The sequence below is a fragment of the Bos mutus genome, chromosome 21 (genome assembly GCF_027580195.1).
Source record: "Bos mutus isolate GX-2022 chromosome 21, NWIPB_WYAK_1.1, whole genome shotgun sequence".
In the NCBI taxonomy this organism is placed as follows: domain Eukaryota; kingdom Metazoa; phylum Chordata; class Mammalia; order Artiodactyla; family Bovidae; genus Bos; species Bos mutus.
Window position 1 is genome coordinate 32,622,052 of NC_091637.1, and position 22,747 is coordinate 32,644,798.

At 46.6% G+C, this 22,747-nt stretch overlaps 1 protein-coding gene across 1 annotated transcript; it reads right to left on the reverse strand.

Annotated features, from left to right (window-relative positions):
• Positions 1-5,539: 5,539 nt before the first annotated feature.
• Positions 5,540-11,083, reverse strand: COMMD4 (COMM domain containing 4). The gene is made up of 8 exons (XM_005891760.2): positions 10,996-11,083; positions 7,565-7,636; positions 7,275-7,340; positions 7,042-7,081; positions 6,639-6,758; positions 6,378-6,458; positions 5,906-6,082; positions 5,540-5,820 (listed from the first exon to the last, which is right to left on the reverse strand). The coding sequence occupies exons 1-8, from the start codon at positions 10,996-10,998 to the stop codon at positions 5,780-5,782; spliced, it is 600 nt and encodes a 199-aa protein (XP_005891822.1). The 5' UTR covers positions 10,999-11,083; the 3' UTR covers positions 5,540-5,779.
• Positions 11,084-22,747: the final 11,664 nt, after the last annotated feature.

A 22,747-nucleotide genomic window follows, 5' to 3' on the forward strand; every position in this document is an offset into this window, starting at 1 on the left:
TACATACATTGAAAACCACATCTAACAGTATTATATTTTGCTTCAAATATGTTGAACATATTTCAGAATACTCAAGAGAAGGAAAGTCTACTGCACCCATGTTTTTATTCTTTCCATTATTCTTCATTCCTAATGTTTCAAGATTTCTTCTATCATGTTCTTTCTGTTTAGAGATCCTCCTTTAGACTTAATTTTTTTTAATTTTATGCTGGAGTATAGTTGATTTACAATCTTGTTTAGTTTCAGGTATATGGCAAAGTGATTCAGTTTCATACATATATATATATCTCCATTCTTTTTCAGATTCTTTTCGAATATAGGTTATTACAGAGTATTGAATGGTGTTCCCTGTGCTATACAGTAGGTCCTTGTTGACTATTTTATATAGTGGTGTTTATATGGTAATCCCAACCTCTTAATCTATCTCTGCCTCCCAGCCTTTCCCTTTTGGTAACCAAAAGTGTATTTTCTATGTTTGTGAGTCTGATGGTTCTGTTTTGTAAATAAGTTCATTTGTATCACTTTTTTTAGATTCCACGTATAAGTACTATCATATGACGCTTGTCTTTCTTTGTCTAACTTACTTCATTTAGTATAATAACATTTAGGTCCATGTTGCTGCAAATGGCATTACTTCATTTTTATGGCTGAGTAATATTCCACTGTGTATATGCCCCACATCTTCTTTATCCACTCATCTGTCAATGGACATTTAGGTTGCCTCCTATCTTGGCTATTGTGAGTCGTGCTTCCATGTACACTGGAGTGCATGTATCTTTTCAAATCATCCTTTCTTCCAGATATAGACCCAGGAATGGGACTACTGGATCATATTGTAGCTCTGTTTAATTTTAAAAGGAAGCACCATACTGTTCTCCATAGTGTTTGTACCAATTTACTTTCCCACCAACAGTGCATGAGGGTTCCTTTTTCTCCACACCCTCTCCAGCATTTACTGTTAGTAGACTTTTTGATGGTGGCCATTCTGACTGATGTGAGATGATACCTCATTGTAGTTTTGATTTGCATTTCTCTAATAATTAGCAATGTTGAGCATAGGTTTTCATGTGCTCTTTGGCCATCTGTATGTCTTTGGGAAAATGTCTGTTTAGATCTTTTGCCCATTTTTTGATTCGGTTGTTTATTTGATATTGAGCTGCATGAGTTTATGTATTTTGGAGATTAATCCCTGTTGGTCACATCATTTGCAAACATTTTCTCTTGTCTTTTTATTTATGGTTTCCTTTTAGCCTTTTGAATTTTATATTAGAACTTCTGTAACAATTTTACTAGTTATTCCTCATCTGCAAATGTCTTGATCTCCCCCTTTACTCTTTAAAATATCTTACAATTTTGTCATTTTTAAAAATTGAAATATAGTTAATTTATATTAGTTTCAGGTATGCAACAGAGTGATTCAATATTTTTATAGTTATACTCCATTTAAAGTTATTATAAGATATTGACTGTACACTCTGTGCTATTTTATTTTATTTTATTTTACACATAAAATAAAGATGTTTGTACCTCTTAATCCCCTACTCCTGTCTTATTCTTCCCCTCTTCGTCTTTCCACTGGTAACTATTAGTTTATTCTCTATGTCTATGGATCTGTTTATTTTCTTCTATTCATTCATTTCTTGGATTCTACATGTAAGTGATATCATACACTATTTTGTCTTTCTCTGATTTATTTTACTAAGCATAATACTCTCCTAGGTCCATCTGTATTTTTGTAAAAAGCAAAATTTCATTAATTTTTATGGATGCGTGACATGTATAATATATTATGAACATTGGGGTACGTGTATCTTTTTGAATTAGTGTCTTTATTTCCTGCAGATAAATACCCATAAGTCAGATTGCTGGATTATATGATAGTTCTATTGCTATTTTTTTTTTTTTGAGGAAACTCAATATAGCTTCCACAGTGGCTGCATCAATTTATATTCCCACCAACAATGAACAAGGGTTCCCTTTTCTCCACATCCTTGCCAACATTTGTTATTTGTAGTCTTTTTGGTGATAGCCATTCTGACAGGTGGGAGGTGATATCTCATTGCGGTTGTGATTTGCATTTCTTTAATAATTAGTGATGCTGAGCATCTTTTCATTGCTGGTTGGCCATTCCTATGTCTTCTTTGGAAAAATAATTATTCAAGTTTTCTGCTCATTTTTAAATCGAGTTGTTTCCTTTTTTGATATTGAGTTCTGTGGGCTATTTATATATTTTGGATATTAATCCCTTACCAGTCATATCACTTACAATTATTTTCTCCCATTCTGTAGACTTGTCAGTGGTTTCCTTTGCTGTGCCAAAGCTCTTAAGTTTAATTATATGCCATTTGTTTATTTTTGCTTTTGTTTCCTTTGCCTTAGGAAGAAAAAAAATCCCTCCCCCCAAATTGCTACAATTTATGTCAGAGTATTCTGCCTATGTTTTCTTCAAGTTTTATCACATCTGGTCTTACATTTAGGTCTTTAATCCATTTTGATTTTTTTTATGGTATGACAAATGTTCTAATTTCATTCTTTTACTCACCCTTTACTCTTAAAAAAATATTTGTATATATATATATATATATTTCTTTGGCTTTGCTAGGTCTTACTTACAGCATGCAGGATCTTCATTTGTCCCATGTGGGATCTTTAATTTTTATTATTTATCTATTTTTGGCTGTGCTGGGTCTTCGTTGCTGCATGGGCTTTCTTTTTACAGTGTGCAGGCTTCTCATTGCAATGGCTTCTCTTGTTGTGGAGCACAGGCTCTAGATGGTGGGCTTCAGGAGTTGCAACTTGTGGACTCAGTAATTGTGACACGAAGGCCCAATTTTCCTGCAACATGTGGGAACTTCCCGGACCTGGAATCGAACCCATGCCCCCTGCATTGGCAGGTGGACTCTCAACTACTGGACCACCAGGGAAGTCCCCATGTGGGATCTTTAGTTGTAGCCTGTGAACTCTTAGTTGCAGCCCGTGGGGTCTAGTTCCCTGACCAGGGGTGGAACTCGGGCCCCCTGCATTGGGAGTATGGCATCTTAGCCACTGGACCCCCAGGGAAGTCCCTTGGCCTTTACTCTTGAGGTGACTTTCTCTGAATATAGAATTCTGGGTTGACATTTCTTGTCTTTCAGGGCCTGAAAAGTGTTGTGTTTGTTATCTTTGGCCTCTGTGGTTTCTGATGAGCTATTCAGTCATTCGAATGGTTTTCTGCTTATATGTAAGGTGTCATCTCTGTCTTGCTGCTTTCAGGATTCTTTTTCTTTAGTTCTCAGAAGTTTGATTATGATGGATCTTGACATAAATTTCTTTAGATTCAACCTGTGTGGAGTTCATTCAGCTTCTTGGCTCTATACATTTGTGTCCTTTGCCATATTATGGAAAATTTTAGTCATTATTTCTTGGAGTACTTCTCTGTTTCTACCCTCCTTCTCCTTACCTTCTGGGACTCTGACACCACAAGTACTAGATCTTTTGTTAATAGTCCTACGGGTCCTTGAGGCTCTATTTTATTTTTTGTTCTTGTTGTTTTCCAAGTTTTCGTCCCTCTGTTGTTAAGACTGGGTAATTTCTATTGATTTACCTTCAAATCCACTGATTCTTTCTTCCGTTGTTAAGTTCACCCATTGAGATTTTTACTTGGGCTATTGTAGTTTTTGGTTCTAAAATGTTTATCTTGTTCTTTGTATCTTGTATTTCTCTGCTGAGACTTGAGGCATTTTTAAGATGGCTGCTTTAAAATCCTTAGTATAGACTTGTAACATCTGAGACATTCTAGTGTTCACATTTGTCTTTTTTGAGTTGAAATTTTGTTGGTTCTTGATACAATGATTTTTTAAAATTGAATTCTAAACATTTTGGGTATTACGAGACTGGATTGTATTTAAATCTTCTCTTTTAGCAGGCCTTCTCTGACATGGTGCTAGTGGGGAAAGGGCTATGCCACCTCCTGCCAGCTTGGGTAGGGCCTAAGCTCCCACTCAGCCTTTGTAGACAGGGGTGGAAGGGGGACTGCAGTTCGCAGGGTGTGGCTGGAGGACAGCCCTTACTGTCTCTAACTTTTCTGTGCTGCTGGACTGTCCTTTTCCTCATCCACTGCTTAGAGAAAGCAGGCTTTTGTTGGGGCTTCCTTTGTGTGTTGGTGTTTCTAGGCAGTCAGCTTCTCCATCACTCAGCTTGGGATACATGAAACAAAATTTAAGGAACTTTTTACTGTGTTGTTCTTCAGGTCTTGAGGATCCTAGCCAGTCTGCTGTCTCATCACCTTTCGTAGTCTTATGTTTTATCAAAGTCCAAGGTTTTTAGCTGCACTTAGTGGGAGGAACAGAGAAAAGACCATCTGTTCCATTTCTCCAGAAGCAGAAGCCAGGAGGGGAGTCCGGCCTTACCTCTTTAAATTGTCCCATCTTTAGCCAGTGGATCAAGCTGGCTCCTGTTGATATGACTCATTTTTAATAGTTTCCTTGGACCCTGAGACTTGCCTGGTGGCTCAGGTGGTAAAAGCATCTGCCTACAATGTGGGAGAAACCAGGTTCGATCCCTGGGTCAGGAAGATCCCCTGGAGAAGGCAATGGCACCCCACTCCAGTACTCTTGCTTGGAAAACCCCACGGACAGAGGAGCCTGATAGGCTACAGTCCATGCCTAATAGGCAGAGTCGGACACGACTGAGTGACTTCACTTTCACTTTTGGACCCTGAGATGTTCTAGGCTCCCCCTATACTCTCCCTGCTGCAGACCTGGGATCGGTCTTTTCTACAAGCGGCCCTGGATGGCCTAAGACAGTCCTGGGAATCCCTTTGTCTTAGTCTGTTCAGGCTGCTGTAACAAAATACCATGGACTGGGTGGGTTAAACGACATGTATTTCTCACAGTTCCAGAGGCTGTGAAGTCCACATTCAACTCAGAATGAGTTCTTGGTGAGGGCTCTCTCCTGCTCTGTGGGACAGCTGTTTTCTTACTATGTTCTTATATGGCCTTTCCTCAGTACATGTTTATAGCGAGAGAGTCTGTCTTCCTTTTTTCATAAGAACACTAATCCCATCATGCAGGTCTCAAGACTTCATGTGACCCTAATTACTTCCCGAAGGCCCCACCTCCTAAAACCCTCTCACTGGGGTTGGGGCTTGGACATAGGAATTTAGGGGTGGGGTCACAATCATTCAGCCCATTATCCCATTCCCCTTGCCAATGAGTGATTCAGGCATGGGCCTTCTCTCTTCCTAGAGAAGATGACACGGAGCCAAGGGCTCTCTCCTTTCTCTACTTGGGGCATCTGGTGTTGGGGCCACCTACTTGCTGCCAGCTTCAAGACAAGGCCAGCACAGAGAGGGCACAGCCAAGAGCATCCTAGGACCGGGAGCTGGAGCCCTGATTCTCCTGTCTAAAGACAAGCTGTCTCGTTTTGGTCCTCATTCTGCCTCACCCCTGACCAGCCTCAGCCAGCAGCCGAGAAAAGAAAACGGACCATAGGTCAGTGTATCACTTGGTCTCTGTCACGAAAACCTCTGATCTGAACCCTAAAGAAATCACGCACACACTTCTTTACACTTTTCCCACTTCTGTTTATTCTTCCTTCTCAGGAAAACCATTGATAAGTGCCTTTCACAGGGGAGGGAAGGCAATGCTGGAAGTGTTCTCAGGATCCCAGGCTGGATTCTCAGGTGGTAACCTAGGAAGCCAGAGATCCAGGAGACCAGACCCTCAGGGTCCTGGAGCTGGGGCCACCCCCTAATGAGAAGTTTGAGGGCAGCTCCACATGGGGCCCTGTGCTCTTCTTCTCAGCCCACGTTGCTCATCAGGGTCTGGGCCTGCTTTAAGTCTGCAGTGGGGAGAGGCAGGCAGGCGGCAGCAGTTAGGCGGGACCTCAGGGCGCCCCTTACCCTCCTGATACAGCCGAGCCTCACCTGCCAGGAGGACCTGGAACTTGTCTGCTGAGAGGGACATGGCAACAGGCTGGGCCGGGGCACCTGGGGAAGCGGCCACCTCCAGCCTCAGGTGTACCAAAGGCTCTTCCACGGTGCGCAGCAGGCTAGAGCTCAGGGTGTAGTCCACCCGCCAGCCCACGCCTACCAGCCTGTTCACTGCGAGACCGAGAGGGGCTTGAGGTGACAGGCCGGGGAGCCAGGCGGCCCAAGCCCTCACCTTGGCTCAGCCCCAAACCCTCCAGGGCTCTGTGGCCTTTGAGCTCTCATCCCTCTGACCCAGGAAGTCAGATTACCCAGGGCAGGTCTCAGAGCAGAGAAACCCGGGCTGGAGCCAGGAATCCCAGCCCTGTGACTGCTTGACGTGACGTGGTTAAGTATCCTTTCTGAGGATAAACACCTCCCAAACCACAGGCGCCTTCCAGAAGGAAGCCCAGCCCCACCCTGCACTCACCCCGCAAGCTGCAGGCCCGCAGGCGTGCCTGCAGGGAGCTCTGCTTCTCCTCGTAGCAGCGACAGAGGCTGGCCGCGTGCTCTGGGGACAAAAGGAGGCCCCCTGAGCTAGCAGGTGGGGGCTCGGGCTCAGGTGGCTCAGAGCGCAGGTCTCAGGCTCCTGGCCCAGAGAAGGCAAGGTGTGTCCCAGGGTCACACAGCCTGCCCTCTGCCCAGCACCCCTCGGCCCAGGTCACCCTCCTGCCTGCCCTCGTCCCCGTACCTTTGGGCAGCCCCAGCTGCTGCAGTTCGCTGGACAAGGACTCGCCATCCACGCTGTGCTTGGCTGCACTGGACAGGATGAAACTCAGCACTGCCACCGTGGCCTTCACATCGCCTGACTCTGGGGGGAGCCGTGGGTGGAGTGGGGTGTCACTGGGGCCCCAAACACCTCCTTGTGACCCCACTATCTTCAGCTCAGAGTCCCCAGGCCTCCTAAAGCCACGAGCACTGCCACTGCCGCACCGGGAGCTGGTGGAGGCCCTGGGGTGGCAGTGCCTTTCCTCCCTTATCTCCTCCGCTGGGACAAGCGGGTCAGAGCGGGCCGGAGGAGGGGCCTCTGTGCCAGGCCCCAGGCTGAGTACCCAGGGTCACCCAAAGGTCTGTGGAGCCAGTGGGGTGCTCACCAAACCTGGCGTCCATGGTAAGCTTCAGGATCTTCTCATACTGTGAAGAAAGGAGGCTCTCAGGGCGGGGCTGGTCCCCTGCTCACCAGCCCCCTGGCCTGGACCCTATGGTTCGGACACGAGGTATCCAGGGAAGGTGGGAGCTGATCACCCACCCACCTCGGTCTGGTGCACTTTCAGGGCAGTGGGGTCACCGGGTCATGGGACCGTGGCAGGCAGGGTCCTGTACTCACATCAATGCCCCCTCCCAGGAGGTCCTTCAGCACCTGGCCACATAGCAGCCTCAGCTTCACGGAGGACTGGAGGGGGAGGCCTTATATCAGTCAGACTGACCCACCTCACACAGGCACACTGAAGGGCTGGCTCAGAGAGGGCTGGCCACGTGATCAGTCACACAGCGTGTGAGAATGGCCCAAGAGGGCTGAGACCCCAACTCAAGAGAGACCTCACCACCCTCCACCCCCCAAGAGCCCCCAGCTGCAATCTCTTCCTGCCCCCGCCCCCAAGATCCCATGCACTCAACAATCTTGGCAAGTGTGCTGATCTCTGCCAGGACCCAGTCAGGACAGTCCAGGTCACCACAGAATCGGAACCGCTGCAAGAGAGTGAGGTAGGTGGTCAGGCTGCAGGGCGGGCTGACATATGCCCAGGTGTCTCCCGTGCTACTGCTCCGCAGGGTTCCTGCTCCCTGATAAGATGGACAAGCTCTGGCCACTTGTTCTCCCCTACTACCAGGCTGCTTAGAGAACACTCTCCCTGTCTCTTCCTGCCACCAAACCTTGTTCTGATGCGTGTCCCAGGCATTCACCTGCTCTGCGGACATGCCTGGGTGCCTGCTCTGTGGGAGAACCCACTGTAAGCGCTGGGGGTGCCGCATGGAGCCCATGCCCCTCTCACCTCCTCTTCCTTTCCCTCTCCAGCTGCAGCTATACTGGCCTCCCTGTTGCTTCTGTTGCAAATTAAACGTGGCTTGCTGTCTCATGTCACTCAGGTCTGTGCCCAAATGACACCTATTCTGATGGGCTTTCTCTATTTGCTTTCTTAAATAGCCCCTCACACAAGGTAATTTGGAAAGGGCAGCGGATGTATTCATTATCTTGATCGTGGTAATGTTTTCATGAGCATACACATCAAAACTTATTGAACCATACATTTACACATGTATGATTTATGTTGATTTTATCTCAAAGAAGCCGTTTAAACAACTCATCACCATCACGTCCTAGCTCCTTCTCTTCCTTTTTGATCTCCACAGCGTTTATTACATATCACATTTTATTACTTATCCAAGGTCCAGTCAACCACATATTGATAATATCCTCCACCCGCCTGACCCACTGTCCTTTGCCCTGTTTCTGCAGCAAAGCTCTAATGCACACAATGTCCATGTTCATCTCTCCACACCTTTACCTGCGCTGCTTTCAGATACTGGAAACAAAGCCTGCAAACTTGAGACACGGTGAACCCACGTTCTCCTGATTCTGTCAGGCCCTCAAGGCAGCCCCATTAACTCCATGTCTTCTACTTTGCCCCACTGTTCACTGTTCACTTCAGACCTGCTCCATGACCCTTCCACCTCCAGTCCTCCTTTCTGGCCTGCCACCCCCTTGATCACATGTGACCCCAGTGAAGTCCTCTAGCCATGGTCACAAATGACTTTTGTTACTAAACTTAGTCTTCCTCTTCCTTAGCTCATCCACAACAGCAGACACAAACCCATCCTTCTTGAAGAAACATCCTCTTCTGGATTTCTCCCTCTGGTCTGGCCTCTGTCTCATTTGCTGGCTCACCCCTCCCCATCCCCAGCCCCCAAATGGTGATCTCAGCAGGCTGCCTGCTGTCATTACTCTGAGGCAAGGCACTGGGGCCGCTGGTGAGGTGGTGGGGTGTTAAGGAAAGTCTGGGGCTTCTTTCCCTACTTCAGGAATTTTTAACTGTTTTGTGGCATGGACTCATCAGGCATCTGGTGAAGTCTACAGGCCTCTCTCAAAACAATGTCTTCAAATGAATAAAGTACGTAGGAAAAACTACATAGTAAAAGACACTAATTAAAAGTTATCAAAATACATAGTTCCCTGGTGGCCTAGTGGTTAGGATCCTGGGCTTTCACTGCTGTGGCCCTCGGTTCAATCCCTGATTGGGGAACAAAGATCCCTCAAGCCACATGGTGTGGCAGGGGGAAAAAAAAGTTATCAAAATATTCAAAACCAATTGGTGATGTGACATACGTTTCAAGTGATGTCAGTAATTTGGAAATGAGCATAAATATGTAAATAATGCCAACAGCTGTGACATGAAAATATCTGGTTTCTATTAGTGACAAAGTCAGAGGTGCTGCTAATAACACTGAGGTCTGTTGCCAACATTCATAAATGGAGGAAATATTAAATTTCAGTTTGAAGTTAGTGAAAATTGAGATATAATATTTTCCTAAGTTTCTGGGCCCCTGACTTCTACCCACTGGACTGTTTTATCATCTCTGGACTTTCTCTGACTTCTACCATCTCTGTATTATTTACATTTTTACCATAAGAATGTGTTCCTTGTGTAACTTCTTAAAATACCAACATTTCTCTAGGTTCTGTCCTAGGCCCTTTCTCCTGAACTCACACTGTGGCTGAGACACATCATCCTGCTGACGACTCCCGAATTTATAACCGCCATCGTATTGTAGATTCTCTTCTGAGCTCCAGACCCTTAAATCCAGACTGTCTCCTACCTGGTGCACCTGGTCGCTTAGAGGCCTCACTAAGCATGTGTCACACTGACTGGTTCTCTTCCCTCTGAAACCTGCCCCTACCTGTCCCACCACCACTGAGCACCAGTACCTGGGAACCAAACCCAGCTCCCTCCCTCTCCCTTCTCCCTCATGCATTTAGTCTCTGAGCCCAACTGATCTCCTCCACTTCTATCTCCACTCTCTCTCAAGTCACTACCATCTCCTGGGTGGGGGAGTGTCTGCTGCCCCAGGCTGTTCCCCTCTTCCTCCCTCAACAAATCAACTGAAAGGCTCTTCGTCATTTCCCTGCCGCCCTTTCTTAAAAAGTCCAAACTCCTCTCAAGACCCAGCAAGCTGTGGTCTTTGCTTATCTGTCGAGCCTCATTGTTCACTAGCCTCTAGTTTCTACTCTTCCAGGTGATGAAATGCATTCATTCCTTCAGGTGAGCTCTCACTCACCTGAAGTCTTTGAATGCTGTCCCCTATCTGAAGATACAGCCTCCCACCAGCCCCCTTCCATGCCTCCCAATTCCTGGTACACTAGCTGCTTTCTTTCTGCCCCAGCAAGCTTTCTTCCCGGCTTGCAGGCCCTCAGGTGATGTCATCCTTGGGAAGCCTTCTGGCGCTATGCACAAGATGAGTTTAGTCCCTCCCGGCTCAGGTCTTAACTATGACTGCCCATTCAAGCCTCCAACTCTGCCCTTCCCTCCTGCAGCCCAAGTCCTAGTGCCTGGCACAGTCCCGGTATACAGTAGGCACTCACAATCTGTTAAAGGAATGAATGAATGGATAAGTTGAGAAGTTTCCACCCCGTATATACTCTTTTCTGCCTCTGGGAAGAGCAAAGGGATTTCCTAACAGTGCAGAAGACTGAGCGAAATTGTCAGCAAGTTTTCCTCCAAGTTCCACAGGAAGGCTGGGAGGTTGGCGCCTTCGGGACGTCCTACTCAGGGGCAGAGAAAGGCCTGGAGAGACAAGCCCCAGCTCCTGCCCCCGAGAGTTCGGGCCCTTCCTTCCAGTCAAGACACTCCAAGCCTGCCGTCCCGCCCTGCTGGAGGAGGATGGAGGGAGGCTTTTCTTTACCAGACCCTCGGCTTTAACGACCGCACCCAAGTGTCCGCTCCGCGGCCCGGGCAGAGTTCCCATCTCCTTCCCGCAGCAGCGGCGGGGAAATTTGGGGTCCTACCATGCCCGCCCTCAGCAACCACAGCCTCGTATCAACCCTCATCCCTCACCATTGCTCCAGGAAGCCCGCGCCCAGGACTTTCACCTTCCTGTCGCGCCGGGTCAGCTGATGCAGCGATCACGTGGCGCTTGGGCGGGGCTTCCTGGGGCGGGGCTTCCTGGGATCGAGGCGAGAGCGAGTCGCCCAGCCCCGAGCTGCTGGAGCGAAACACGGGGTCCCTTTGTCAGTCACCAGAACCTTTCCCCGGAAAGGACCAGCACCAACCCCCGGGTTAACTGAAAACAGAACCAAAGCAGCAGGAAGAGGGAGTGGAAGCCGTTTAATTTGTTCTCTTTAAGGCAGGGGAGGCCTTCCTTTCTGCAGTGGTATTCAGGTCTTTTCCATGTTTTGCATCAGTAAGTAGTGCCCTTACTATACAGGTGTGGGTTGTGGCAAAAGATATATTTGTAAAACTTTATTGGAATAGAATGCCCATACAGGAAATTGTACATAGTACAAATACAGAGTTTAATGAATTTTCATAAACCGTACGCCCCGTGTAACCAACACCCAAATAAGGAAACATTACCAGTACCCCAGATACCTCCTTCAAGTGCCCGGTAGCGCCTGGGTATTTTATTTCATTTTGATGAATCCCTTTGGTTGGATAGCAAAAAGCCTGTAAGAGTTGACATGCTCAGAATGCTTTTGCAGCTTCACCAACATCAGCTGTTTATCTTAATTTTTCTCAATCTAATGGGAGAGGAAAATGTTGCTTTAAATTGTATTAGTCTGCTTACTGGTGAACTTGAGGTAATGAATAGACCAGGAAAACTTAAGTTTCCAGTATTCACTTAAATAGATAAAAACAAACAAAAGATAGCAACAACAAAAATACACTAGAGTATAAACTAATGACCAAAAAAGAAATTGAAAAGTTTGATTTCTCTCTTCATTTCTATGCCTCTCTCCTATACGGTAGGCCCTGATTGTTTTTTGTTGTTGCAGCCTTTCAAGCTATGAAAGGACAGATAGAGCCCCTGACAATTAAACCACTCCATAAATAGAAACAGATGGAAAATTAATTCTTGCTAAAATTGATCACACTTAAAAAAATCTTTTTAAAAATCATGAACATCAGTACAATGAAATCAATAGTGTTGCAATATCAAAAATTTTTTTTCTTTTAAGAGGACAAGAATAGTTCCAAAAGAAGAAATGAATTGACACACTTAGGAAATCATTATTAAAAAGAAGAAAAAAATTAGTAATAGATGAAAACTGCCCTAAGTTGATAGGGTATTTGAAAGACAAAACAGCAAACATCAAACAGACAATTTATTTAAATTTGGAAATAAGGCAAAAGGCAGGTGGCATGTCCTTTTAATGTCATACTAGAGTATTGTCAAACAGATCTGTTTCACAAATAAAGATTATTTGACTATTTAGACCAGTAGTTATCAAACTTTTAGAGTGTTTAAGAATCACCTGCTGGGCTTGTTACAACAGTACTAGGCTCCACCCCCAGAGTTTCTCTAATCAATTAGCTCTGGAATGAGACCTGAAAAATTGCATTTCCAACAGGTTCCCTGGTCTGCTGAGATTTCCAGTTTGGGGACTACACTTTGAAAGCCACTAATGTAGGAAAATGTACCTGAGAAATTACATGTTAACTCATGATTTTCTGTCCAGTAGAAAAGATAACCCCAAAGATTACAATTTTATTGCCCCATATGTAATTATCAGGTTTTTGTCTCTCAGCACACACTTTGAACTGCCTTTGCCTGTGCACTAGAATACTTTTCAACACAGACATAGGCAACAGACTTAAGGACACGACGGGGGGGTGGGGGAGAGGGTGAGAAGTATGGCGAGAGTAACATGGAAACTTACATTACCATATGTAAAATAGATAGCCAATGAGAATGTGACTCAGGAAACTCAGACAGGGACTGTATATCAACCAAGAAGGGTAGGGTGGGGAGGGAGATGGGAAGGAGGTTCAGAGGGAGGGGAAATATGTATACCTATGGCTGATTCATGTTGATGTATGGCAGAAACCAACAAAATTCTGTAAAGTGATTATCCTTCAATTAAAAAAAAAAACTTCTCAAAATGTTCCTTGGGGACCTTACTGGTGGTCCAATGTTTAAGACTCTGTGCTGCCAATGCAGGGGGTGTTGGTTGGATCCCTGGTTGGAAACTAAGGTCCCACATGCCGTGTGGCCAAAAGATTTTTTATTAAGTTCTTTGAATTAGCTTTACCATCTTACTGTTCCCTGATTAATTAAATATTTGACATGCTTTCCTCCACTTGTATGAAAGTCATGTTTTTCACTTTTTTGCAAATTAAATTTTGATACAGTATACTCATATACTAGCCTTGGACAGGAGTACACAGATACTATATTCTAATACTAGATGTATTGCCCTTCCAGTCAGGAGCAGTAATGCACTCTCATTATGACCCAGCATTATCCTAGAGGTGCTATGGCCTGGGCTTCTCAACCGGGGGTGATTTTGCCTTCCGAGGGGATATTTGATAATGTCTGGAGATATTTTTAGTGGTCACAACTATAGAATTCTGGCATCCAGAGGACAGAGGGCAGAGGCCAGGAACACTGCTAAGCAGCCTGCAAGGCATGAGATGGTCCCCAGTAACAAAGAAAAGATGGCCAGGTGGTAGTGGAGGGCGCTGGGACATTGCGTATAGACCAGGCTCTCCAGACCCACCTGGGGCAGCGGAGTCAGAAGCCCACAGGTGAACACCTGCTCATCCCAGCCCCACACCCCCCGCAGGTGGAGAGAGGAAGGCTTCATAAGGAGGTGGAGGCAAGCAGGCAAGCATGGATCTCATCTGTCTGCCTGAGAGAAAGCCCAGATCAGCACTGGGAGGGTCAGCCCACGTTCCTGAGCGAGTAAGGGGGTGGTCCTGGCCAGAACTCTGGAACCCCGGCTAGTTGCAGACCCCCCTCTTGCCCCACAGATCATCATGGGATTCCTGTCCAGCCTCTGGCCATGAGGTGATTTTTTTGGCTTCTAACGCCGAGGCTCACCTTGCCTTTCTCTCTCACTTGCCGCTCTCATGCAGCCCCGCATTGAAGGTGAGTGTCTCTCTGGGGTGGTCTGAGGGGCTAGGGGTGCAGGCCCAGGGTCAGTGGCTCGGGCTGGGTCAGGGGCCAGTCCCAGATAAGTCCCCGTGCACCTTCACCCTCAGCCAGGGCCTCCCCACACTGCACAGCACAGCCACAGCTGTGGGCCAGGGGGACCCCAAGGACCAGGGACTGACCTCACTGAGACTGGCCACTCCCTTGTAGCCCCCACAGCAGCTCTGCACTCCCTCTCCAAGTCCCACACACACCCCGGGTCCATCCAGTCTGCTTCTCCTGACTTCCAAAAACACTGGGTTTTGTACCCGCTACCCCTCACACCAGGTTCTCTGCTAGGAGGCTGCTGAAAGGGGAACTGGCTGCACCTGCTGGAGAAAGGCCTTACGAAATCCGCTTCTTTGGGATTCGTTCCACCTTCATTCATTCACTTCCCAAATGCTGTTTTTCTCTATGCCAGGCTCTAGCGTGATAGGTCAAGCAGGGTGTGTGCCTTGAGGAGTTCCCCTCTTTAGAGACAGGCAGACAGACTCTCAGGCCTTGATTGTGTGGGCGCCCAGGATTGGGAAGGGGAGGACCTCACCCACAAGAGGTGATGGTGGGTGTGAATATGGAGGGTGCGGGGGCAACCACAGGCCAAGGGTGTCCAGGCGAGCTCAGCTTGTGAAACTGGGGTGCGTGCAGGCGCTGCTCTGTCTGGAAGGCCTCCTGACCTTGCCAACAGTTGGCCCTGGCTGGATCACAGGTAAAGGCTTCATGTTGATTTTTTTGTGCTCATTCAGTCGTGCCCAACTCTGTATGACCCCATGGACTGTAGCTCACCAGGCTCCTCTGTCCATGGGATTCTCCAGGCAAGAATACTGGAGTGGGGTGCCATTTCTGACTCCGGGGGATCTTCCTGACTCAGGGATCGAACCCGCTTCTCTTGTGTCTCCTGCATTGGCAGGTGGATTCTTTACCATGAGCGCCACCTGGGAAGTAATATTTAGTACATTCGAATTACATAACTAAACATGATAATTGTAATAAAAATCACAAAATACAGGACTTCTCTGGTGGTCCAGTGGTTAAGACTCCACGATACCAATGCAGGGGGCACATGTTCGATTCCTGGTTGGGGAACTAAGATCCCATATGCCATGTGGTGCAGCCGAAAGGTTTTTTTAAAAATTATAAAATACAGAGAAGTTAAGCAAAAATCTGTAAACCCTTTTTCTCCCCCCAAAAAACTGCTGTAACAGCCCTTTACAACTTTTTCCCCATGCATGTACAACTGTGACCTAATAAAAAATATACATTTGGTCTTTACCATGGGTTCCTGATACAGAACTCCTAAATCCCTTGATGTTTCCTGGACAATAGCAGCCTCTTTTGCTCTAATGAGGTGACTCTGGGTGGGGTCCTGGATAGCTTCAGGATGGGGGCTGGTCACCAGGAAGACCGAGCCATGATTAGAAGCTTGGATGGAACTTCCCCCAGTAGCTAAGACTCTGCACTCCCCAATACAGGAAGCCTAGGTTCGATCCCTGGTCAGGGAACTAGATCCCACATGCTACAGCTAAGAGTTCACCTGCTACAGCTAAGACCCAAGTGCATTCAAATAAATAAATTAATTTTTAGAAAAGAATCTTGGAAAGGGGCTGCTGAGCGAATTAACCGTTGATTATGGCCACGTGATGAAGCCTCCATAATGATCTGTGAACCACAGAGCTTCCAGGTTGGTGTGTGGGGAGGTGGCACACCCCAACTCCGCTGGGATAGAAGCTCCTGTCTTTGGAACCTCCCAGGCCTTGCCCAGTGCGTCTCTTCATTTTACTGTTTAACTGTGTCATTTATCATGTTCTTTATCATATAGCACATTGGTGAGCATGAGTGTTTGCCTAACTTCTGTGAATCATTACGACAGATTATTTCACCTGAGGAGGCAATTGTGAGAATGCTGATTTGTAGCCAACCTGGACCTACTGGGGGGTCAACTCTTTGGTGATCGGTGTCTGAGGTAAGGGGAAATCTTGGGGACTCCTGCATGGTTTGGTGCTATCCCCAGGTAGACAGTGTCAGAGCAGGATTGTAGGACATTCAGCCAGAGAGTGGGTTGGTGAGGGGAGAAACCCACACTTTTGATGTCAGAGTATTCAGTGTGTGGAGGCATAGTTTTTCCTCTTAGTCTCTATAAATATAACCATATTCTATTTTGGAATCTAAGTTTTCACCCAGCAGTGACTAGTGGCAGGCTTTGAACAGGTTAGGAATCGTGCGGGCCCTGCCCTGGGCTCCAGCAGGGATAAGAGCACTATAAGAGGAGTCTGGCCAGGATGCTGGGTGACCTTGGGTAAGCCTCTACCATCCTCAGAGCCTCCATTTTCTTGGTCAGATTAAGAGTGTGGGTAGTACAGGGTCAGTGTCTGAAAGGCAGAACTCCGTGTAAAGCTGGGCAGGCTGTGCACTGCACAATTTTAGGAGGAGAAGGAAGGGTATTCTTGTCATAATATGTGTGAAGGGAGCCCCAGAGCTGAGGAAAAAATGGGCCCTGCCCGAAATGTGGTGTGTAAACCTGTTGGTACACCAGATGATTTTAGGTGGTATGCAAATGCATTCCTTCCTACAGTTACTTTCTATTTGTAGTAAATGATACCGACTTTCCACTTGAAGAGCTTGTTAAACCACAATTTTGTCTGTCTGTTTTGGCCTTGCCGTGCAGCTTGAGGGATCTTATTTCCCCAACAAGGGATTGAACCCTGGACCCTCAGTAGTGAAAGCACTGAATCCTAACCTCTGGTGTGCATGCTGAGCCCCTTCAACCGTGTCCAACTCTTTGCGACCCCACAGACCATAGCCCACCAGGCTGCTCTGTCCATGGGCTTCTCCAGGCAAGAATACTGGAGTGGGTTGCCATGCCCTGCTCCAGGGGATCTTCCCGACCCAGGGATTGAACGCATGTCTCTTACATCTCCTGCATTGGAAGGCAGGTTCTTTACCACTGGTGCCACCTGGGAAGCCCCATAACTGCTGGACCACTAGGGAATTCCCTCCCTAGAGTTTCTGATCAGTAGATCAGAGGTGGAGCCTGATGATTTGAATTTCGAGCACGTTCCCAAGTGATGCTTCGCTGCTGGTTCAGGGACGACACTTTGAGGACCACTTACCAAATTGTTTTCTTTTTAATACAGTTGTTTAGTTTTTAAAAATGAGTACACGTTCAACATCACTAACCATTAAGGAAATTCAAATTCAGACCATGGTAAGAGAACACAACATACTTACTAGAACAACTGAACTAAAACGAGGGGAACTGAAAAGTAGTGAGCATATAAATACAAATAAAACTATCTATCATATGCGTCTGGTGGAAATATAATGTGGTCCAAACATTCTGGGAAACAGTTTGGCAGTTTGTTTTAAAAACTAAACATATACCTTAATATGACCTACCAATTGTACTCCTAGGTATTTATCCCAGAAAGATAGAAACTTACATCTACACAAAAATCTGTATATGAGTGTTCATGGCAGATTTATTTGTAAGAGCCCCAAGCTGGAAACAGCCAAATATCCCTCAAATGATGGCTAAGCAAAGTGTTTTACAACAATATTACAAATTACTATTGTTCACCTTAAAAATAAAAGTTATTTTACTAGCAGAAAATGCATTTCTTTGGAAATGGCAAAGGAACTGAAATTCTGGATAAGCAAGCTACAGCAAAAGGCATAATCAAGTCCAGTAAAGAAAGAGGTTGAGAGGATTTGTTTTGAATGAAAGTCCATCAGAGAGAAATGGGGGTTCAGGGTGATGATGGTTTTCTGTTTGGCTGTTGCTGAGGTAGTAAATTTCTTGTAGAAGATGCAATGTACATCTTTTCCCCTTGGGGTCAAATTCACCCAGGTCCTGTAATAGGCATGGAGTGGTACTGGGGAAGAGCTCCCTCTTCTGGCCTCTGAACTCCATTTTAGTGAGGTTTGCAGACTCAGTTGCTCAGTCATGTCCAATTCTTTGCAACTCTGTGGACGGAAGCCTGTTAGGCTCTTGTATTCATGGAATTTTCCAGGCAAGAATACTGGAGTGGGTTGCCGTTTCTTCCTCCAGGGGAATCTTCCCGACCCGGGGATCGAACCCACATCCCTTCCACCTCATGCATTGACAGATGGCTTCTTTACCACCGTGCCACCTGGAAATCCCTTTTTCACACTATTCGGCAACAAGGGACAAGCCATTGATACATGCAATAACATGGATGGGTCTAAAGGGTATTGTTCTGAATAGAAAAAAAAAACGATCTCAAAAGGTCACATGATATATGATTTTATATAACAGTCTTGAAATGACAGAATTATAGAGGTGGAAAAAAGACCAGTGGCTGCCAGGGGACAGGGATGGTGGGAGAGGAGAGATAAGGTGTGACCATAAAGGAGTAGCAGAGGAGCTCTTTATAGTGGTGGGATAGTTCTGAATCTTGATCATAGGTGGTTACATGAATCTACATGGGATAAAATGATAGAACTATACCTTTGGCATTGTGTGGATTTTGTATTACATGTAATCGCTGGAGGAAACAGAGAAGGGTACACAGAACCTCTCTGCACTATCTTTGAAATCTTTGAATCTATAATGATTTCAAATGAGCTTTAAAAAATGAAAAGTAATTTGTCGTGGTCCCTGCGTGAGTTGGAAAAAAATTTCCAGACACAAGGCAGAACAAGAACAGACTGGAATTTATTAGAGCTGGAGATGCTGTTAGAACAGCATGTTGGCTCAATGGAGAGCCCCTTTGTGGGCTAGTAGCCAATTCTTAGGAGAAGGCATTGGCACCCCACTCCAGTACTCTTGCCTGGAAAATCCCATGGATGGAGGAGCCTGGTAGACTGCAGTCCATGGGGTCGCTGAGAGTCAGACACGACTGAGCGACTTCACTTTCACTTTTCACTTTCATGCATTGGAGAAGGAAATGGCAACCCACTCCAGTGTTCTTGCCTGGAGAATCCCAGGGATGGGGAGCCTGGTGGGCTGCTGTCCATGGGGTCGCACAGAGTTGGACACGACTGAAGCCACTTAGCAGCAGCAGCAGCAGCCAATTCTTATGGCCTCAAGACAGAAAAATCATGCTGGAAGGGTGGCAGTAGGTGATTAGTTATGATGCTCTAGGGGGGATATTCTATTTAATATGGAGTCAGGGAGCTGGCTGGTTTAGATCAGGAGGCTCATGGCAGTAGTTGCTATGCTGTTGTTCAGCCGCTAAGTTATGTCCAACTCTTTGCCCCTGAGAGGGTAACAGGCAGAAAGGCCAGGGGTCTCCAAATGGAGGAAATAGGCTGCAAGCGTCAGACATTTTTTATTTCTCCCTTAAGCCGCAGAAGGAAACAAACTACAAGTGTCAGATTTTTTTTCTCTTAAATTTCTGTGTTGCCATGAGGACACCTGGTTCCACCCGAACTTAACTTTTCTCAAACCTTGAGCTAACCAATGCGTTTTCCTTTTGGAAATGTTTTTCTTAAGCTATGTTAATAAAACTATGTATTTGCTTTTGGAATTTGCTTTTCTTCAAAATGGTTCTACCTAAGAATAACTTTTTTTCTTTTCTCAAATCTTGGGCTGATAATAGGTCAACAAGCCAGTATTCACATCAGCTGTTTTATGGCTGGGAGATGACACACCTCGTGCCATCCTGTCTCAAAAATGCATATTGTGGGAGAGGGGTCGGTGAAACTCCGTCACCCTTGAGGTGTCTGTTTTATCTGATTAATAGCTTTTTAACAGACATAAAACAAACGGCTAAAGACTAGCAGGGGGGCACTCTTTCTGCCCCCTTCTGATGTCTATGTCAAAGGCTTTCTCTACCTCTTTTATACTTTACTAAAACTTTATTACACAAAAGCTCTGAGTGATCAAGCCTCATCACTGGCCCCGTATTGAATTCCTCTCCTCCAGAAGCCAAGAATCCAGGCAGCGTCTTTCGCAGCTCAACAACAACCTTTCATCTTGGGGGCTCACCCGGGGTTCTTCAGGACAAGTTAAGGACGCTTGGAGCTCTAGTCGTTTGTTCTAGCAAATACGTTTTCTGCTGTATTTTACTAACTCTATGGTGTGCTTGTGTGTGTGATCGATTAAAAGAGACACATATGCGAACCAAGGGCTGTGTCTTAATCTGCGATTCTGAGGTGACCTCATAACGGTTTATGGCAGAAACCCTGTCAGGGGATTATACTGACCTTCTAATGTCGAGAGGCACCCAATGTCTCCTTCGGGGAGCAGCAGAGATGGTCGAAGTGTGTGGGCCGAACTCTCCTTTCTCGGTCAAACTTTCTGGTCTCTCTGACCATTTCATAACTTCTGGGAATTAGAACAAACTACTAACCTACTCTGTTGGATCATAGATTTTCAAGGGACTTGTGATCTGTGTTGTTACTGTGTACTGTTACTTAGGTCCCAAATTTAGACTGGTAATCAGGAATCGCCTAGTCTCACTGGGAGTTGAAAGTTCAGAAGCTAGATGGAGCTCTAGCCCCAAGAGCATCTCTCAGGTTAAAGGTTACTCGGGTTACTCAGACACGACTGAAGCGACTTAGCAGCAGCAGCAGGAAGTACAGCGGGCTTCTTCCTTTGGTAAGGCTAGCTCTTAGTGGACCAGAGGAGACTCTCCAGTGGCTTTTGTCCCAACTCGTTAGATATTCTTTCTGTGGAATCTGTAGAAATACTGGTGTAGTGACGCTCAGAAGGAACGTATTGGTTTTATGTTTGTACCCGTCTTATTGTGGTCAGAAATATATTCAGGGTCGTGCAGAGGCACTCAGGAGATGAATGTTTCCCCCAGTGGTCTTAGTGTGGGAGGCATTCCGGAAGGTTACTCTGACTGCACCCCGGGTGGCATCAGAGGCATGCAAGGTTTTAATGGTGAGGACCTGGACATTAGTCTGGGATGCCATCAGGTCCCCTTGGTGCAACTCCATCCTGCCTCGGTGGTAGAGCCGGGAGGGACGAGTAAGGTGCCTGCGTCAGTAAGGGACAGACGAAGTCCAACCAGGGAAGGAAAGCTTCAGTGTAAAGTCTGCCTATACCCCCATCTAGAGCAGGGAGCGGAGAAGGCAAGGACAACCCACTCCAGTACTCTTGCCTGGAAAATCCGATGGATGGAGGAGCCTGGTAGGCTGCAGTCCATGGGGTCGCTAAGAGTCGGGCACCACTGAGCGACTTTACTTTCACTTTTCACTTTCATGCGTTGGAGAAGGAAATGGCAACCCACTCCAGTGTTCTTGCCTGGAGAATCCCAGGGACGGGGGAGCCTGGTGGGCTGCTGTCTCTGAGGTCGCACAGAGTCAGACATGACTGAAGCGACTTAGCAGCAGCAGCAGAGCAGGGAGGAACGCCTCCAGTAGAAAGATGGCACCAATCGCTTTTTTTCCTCTCTTACAGTTGGGAGCTAACAATTCCAGACTGGCTCCTTTGAACTGTATCCTGAAAAACTGGGATAGATTTGATCCCCAGGGCTTGAAGAAAAAAACGGATAGATTTGATCTTCCTGTGTGATGCCATGGTATCCATTGGAGGATGGCGAATGGTGACCAGTTGGAGGGTCTCTTAATGCCGTTTTACAATTCGAGCGGTTCTGTAGAAAACAAGGGAAATGGGTAGAAGTAGCGTATGTGTCGGAGAAGGCAATGGTGACCCCACTCCAGTACTCTTGCCTGGAAATTCCCATGGGCAGAGGAGCCTGGTAGGCTGCAGTCCATGGAGTCGAAAAGAATTGGACACGACTGAGCGACTTCACTTTCAATTTTCACCTTCATGCATTGGAGAAGGAAATGGCAACCCACTCCAGTGTTCTTGCCTGGAGAATCCCAGGGATGGGGGAGCCTGGTGGGCTGCCGTCTATGGGGTGGCACAGAGTCGGACACGACTGAAGCGACTTAGCAGCAGCAGCAGCATATGTGTTGCCCTTTTTTCCCTCTGCAAGACATGCCAGATTTATGTCCTCAGGGTATAGATTTGGGCATGAAACCTTCAGCTCCCTTCTGTCCTCCTACTTTGCCCCCATACCCGGGCTCCAAACTGACCAAACTGAAAGTCAGGGAACCTCCCCCCTACACCCCCGCCAGGAAAGGTTGCCTTGGTCTTGGTAAAAATCCAAACTGAGATTCAAATTGCCCAAGTACGGGGCCAAAAAACCCCTGTCTCAGTACAACCTCAGATTACTCTGGTTTCAATAGAAACCCAGGCAATCCAAGTAAGAGAAGCTCCAACAGCAAAACTAAGGGTGATTAAATACAGGGTGAGGTGGAGGACAGGAGACAAAGAGATAAAGAAAAACAGGTTTCTCCAATCTATCCCTGGGATCATATGTGCTGAACAGCCAGAGAGGCTGGGGAACAGGCACACCAGCTGTTGCCTCTTCATGAAGCATCCACTGGAAGAAAAAAACCTGACACTTGTAGTTTGTTTCCTCCTGCCACTTAAGGGAGAGAGAAAACATGTCTGACACTTGTAGCCTGTTTCCTCCGTTTGGACACCCCTGGCCTTCCTGCCTGTTACCCTCTCACCACCCCATGGACTGCAGCACGCCAGGCTTCCCTGTCCTTCACTATCTCCTCGAGCTTGCTCAGACTCATGTCCATTGAGTCAATGATGTCATCCAACCATTTTATCCTCTTGTCATCCCCTTCTCCTCCTGCCCTCAATCTTTCCCAGCATCAGGGTCTTTTCCAATGAGTTGGCTCTTCTCATCA

Bases quoted from the DNA above. Each gene is read 5' to 3' on its own strand.
- COMMD4 (XM_005891760.2), bottom strand. The intron at 7,341-7,564 runs GTTGAGTGCATG...CTCCCCCTCCAG, and splicing joins TCAGCACACTTGCCAAGATT to TCCTCCGTGAAGCTGAGGCT. The intron at 5,821-5,905 runs GTGAGGCTCGGC...TCCCCACTGCAG, and splicing joins GTTCCAGGTCCTCCTGGCAG to ACTTAAAGCAGGCCCAGACC.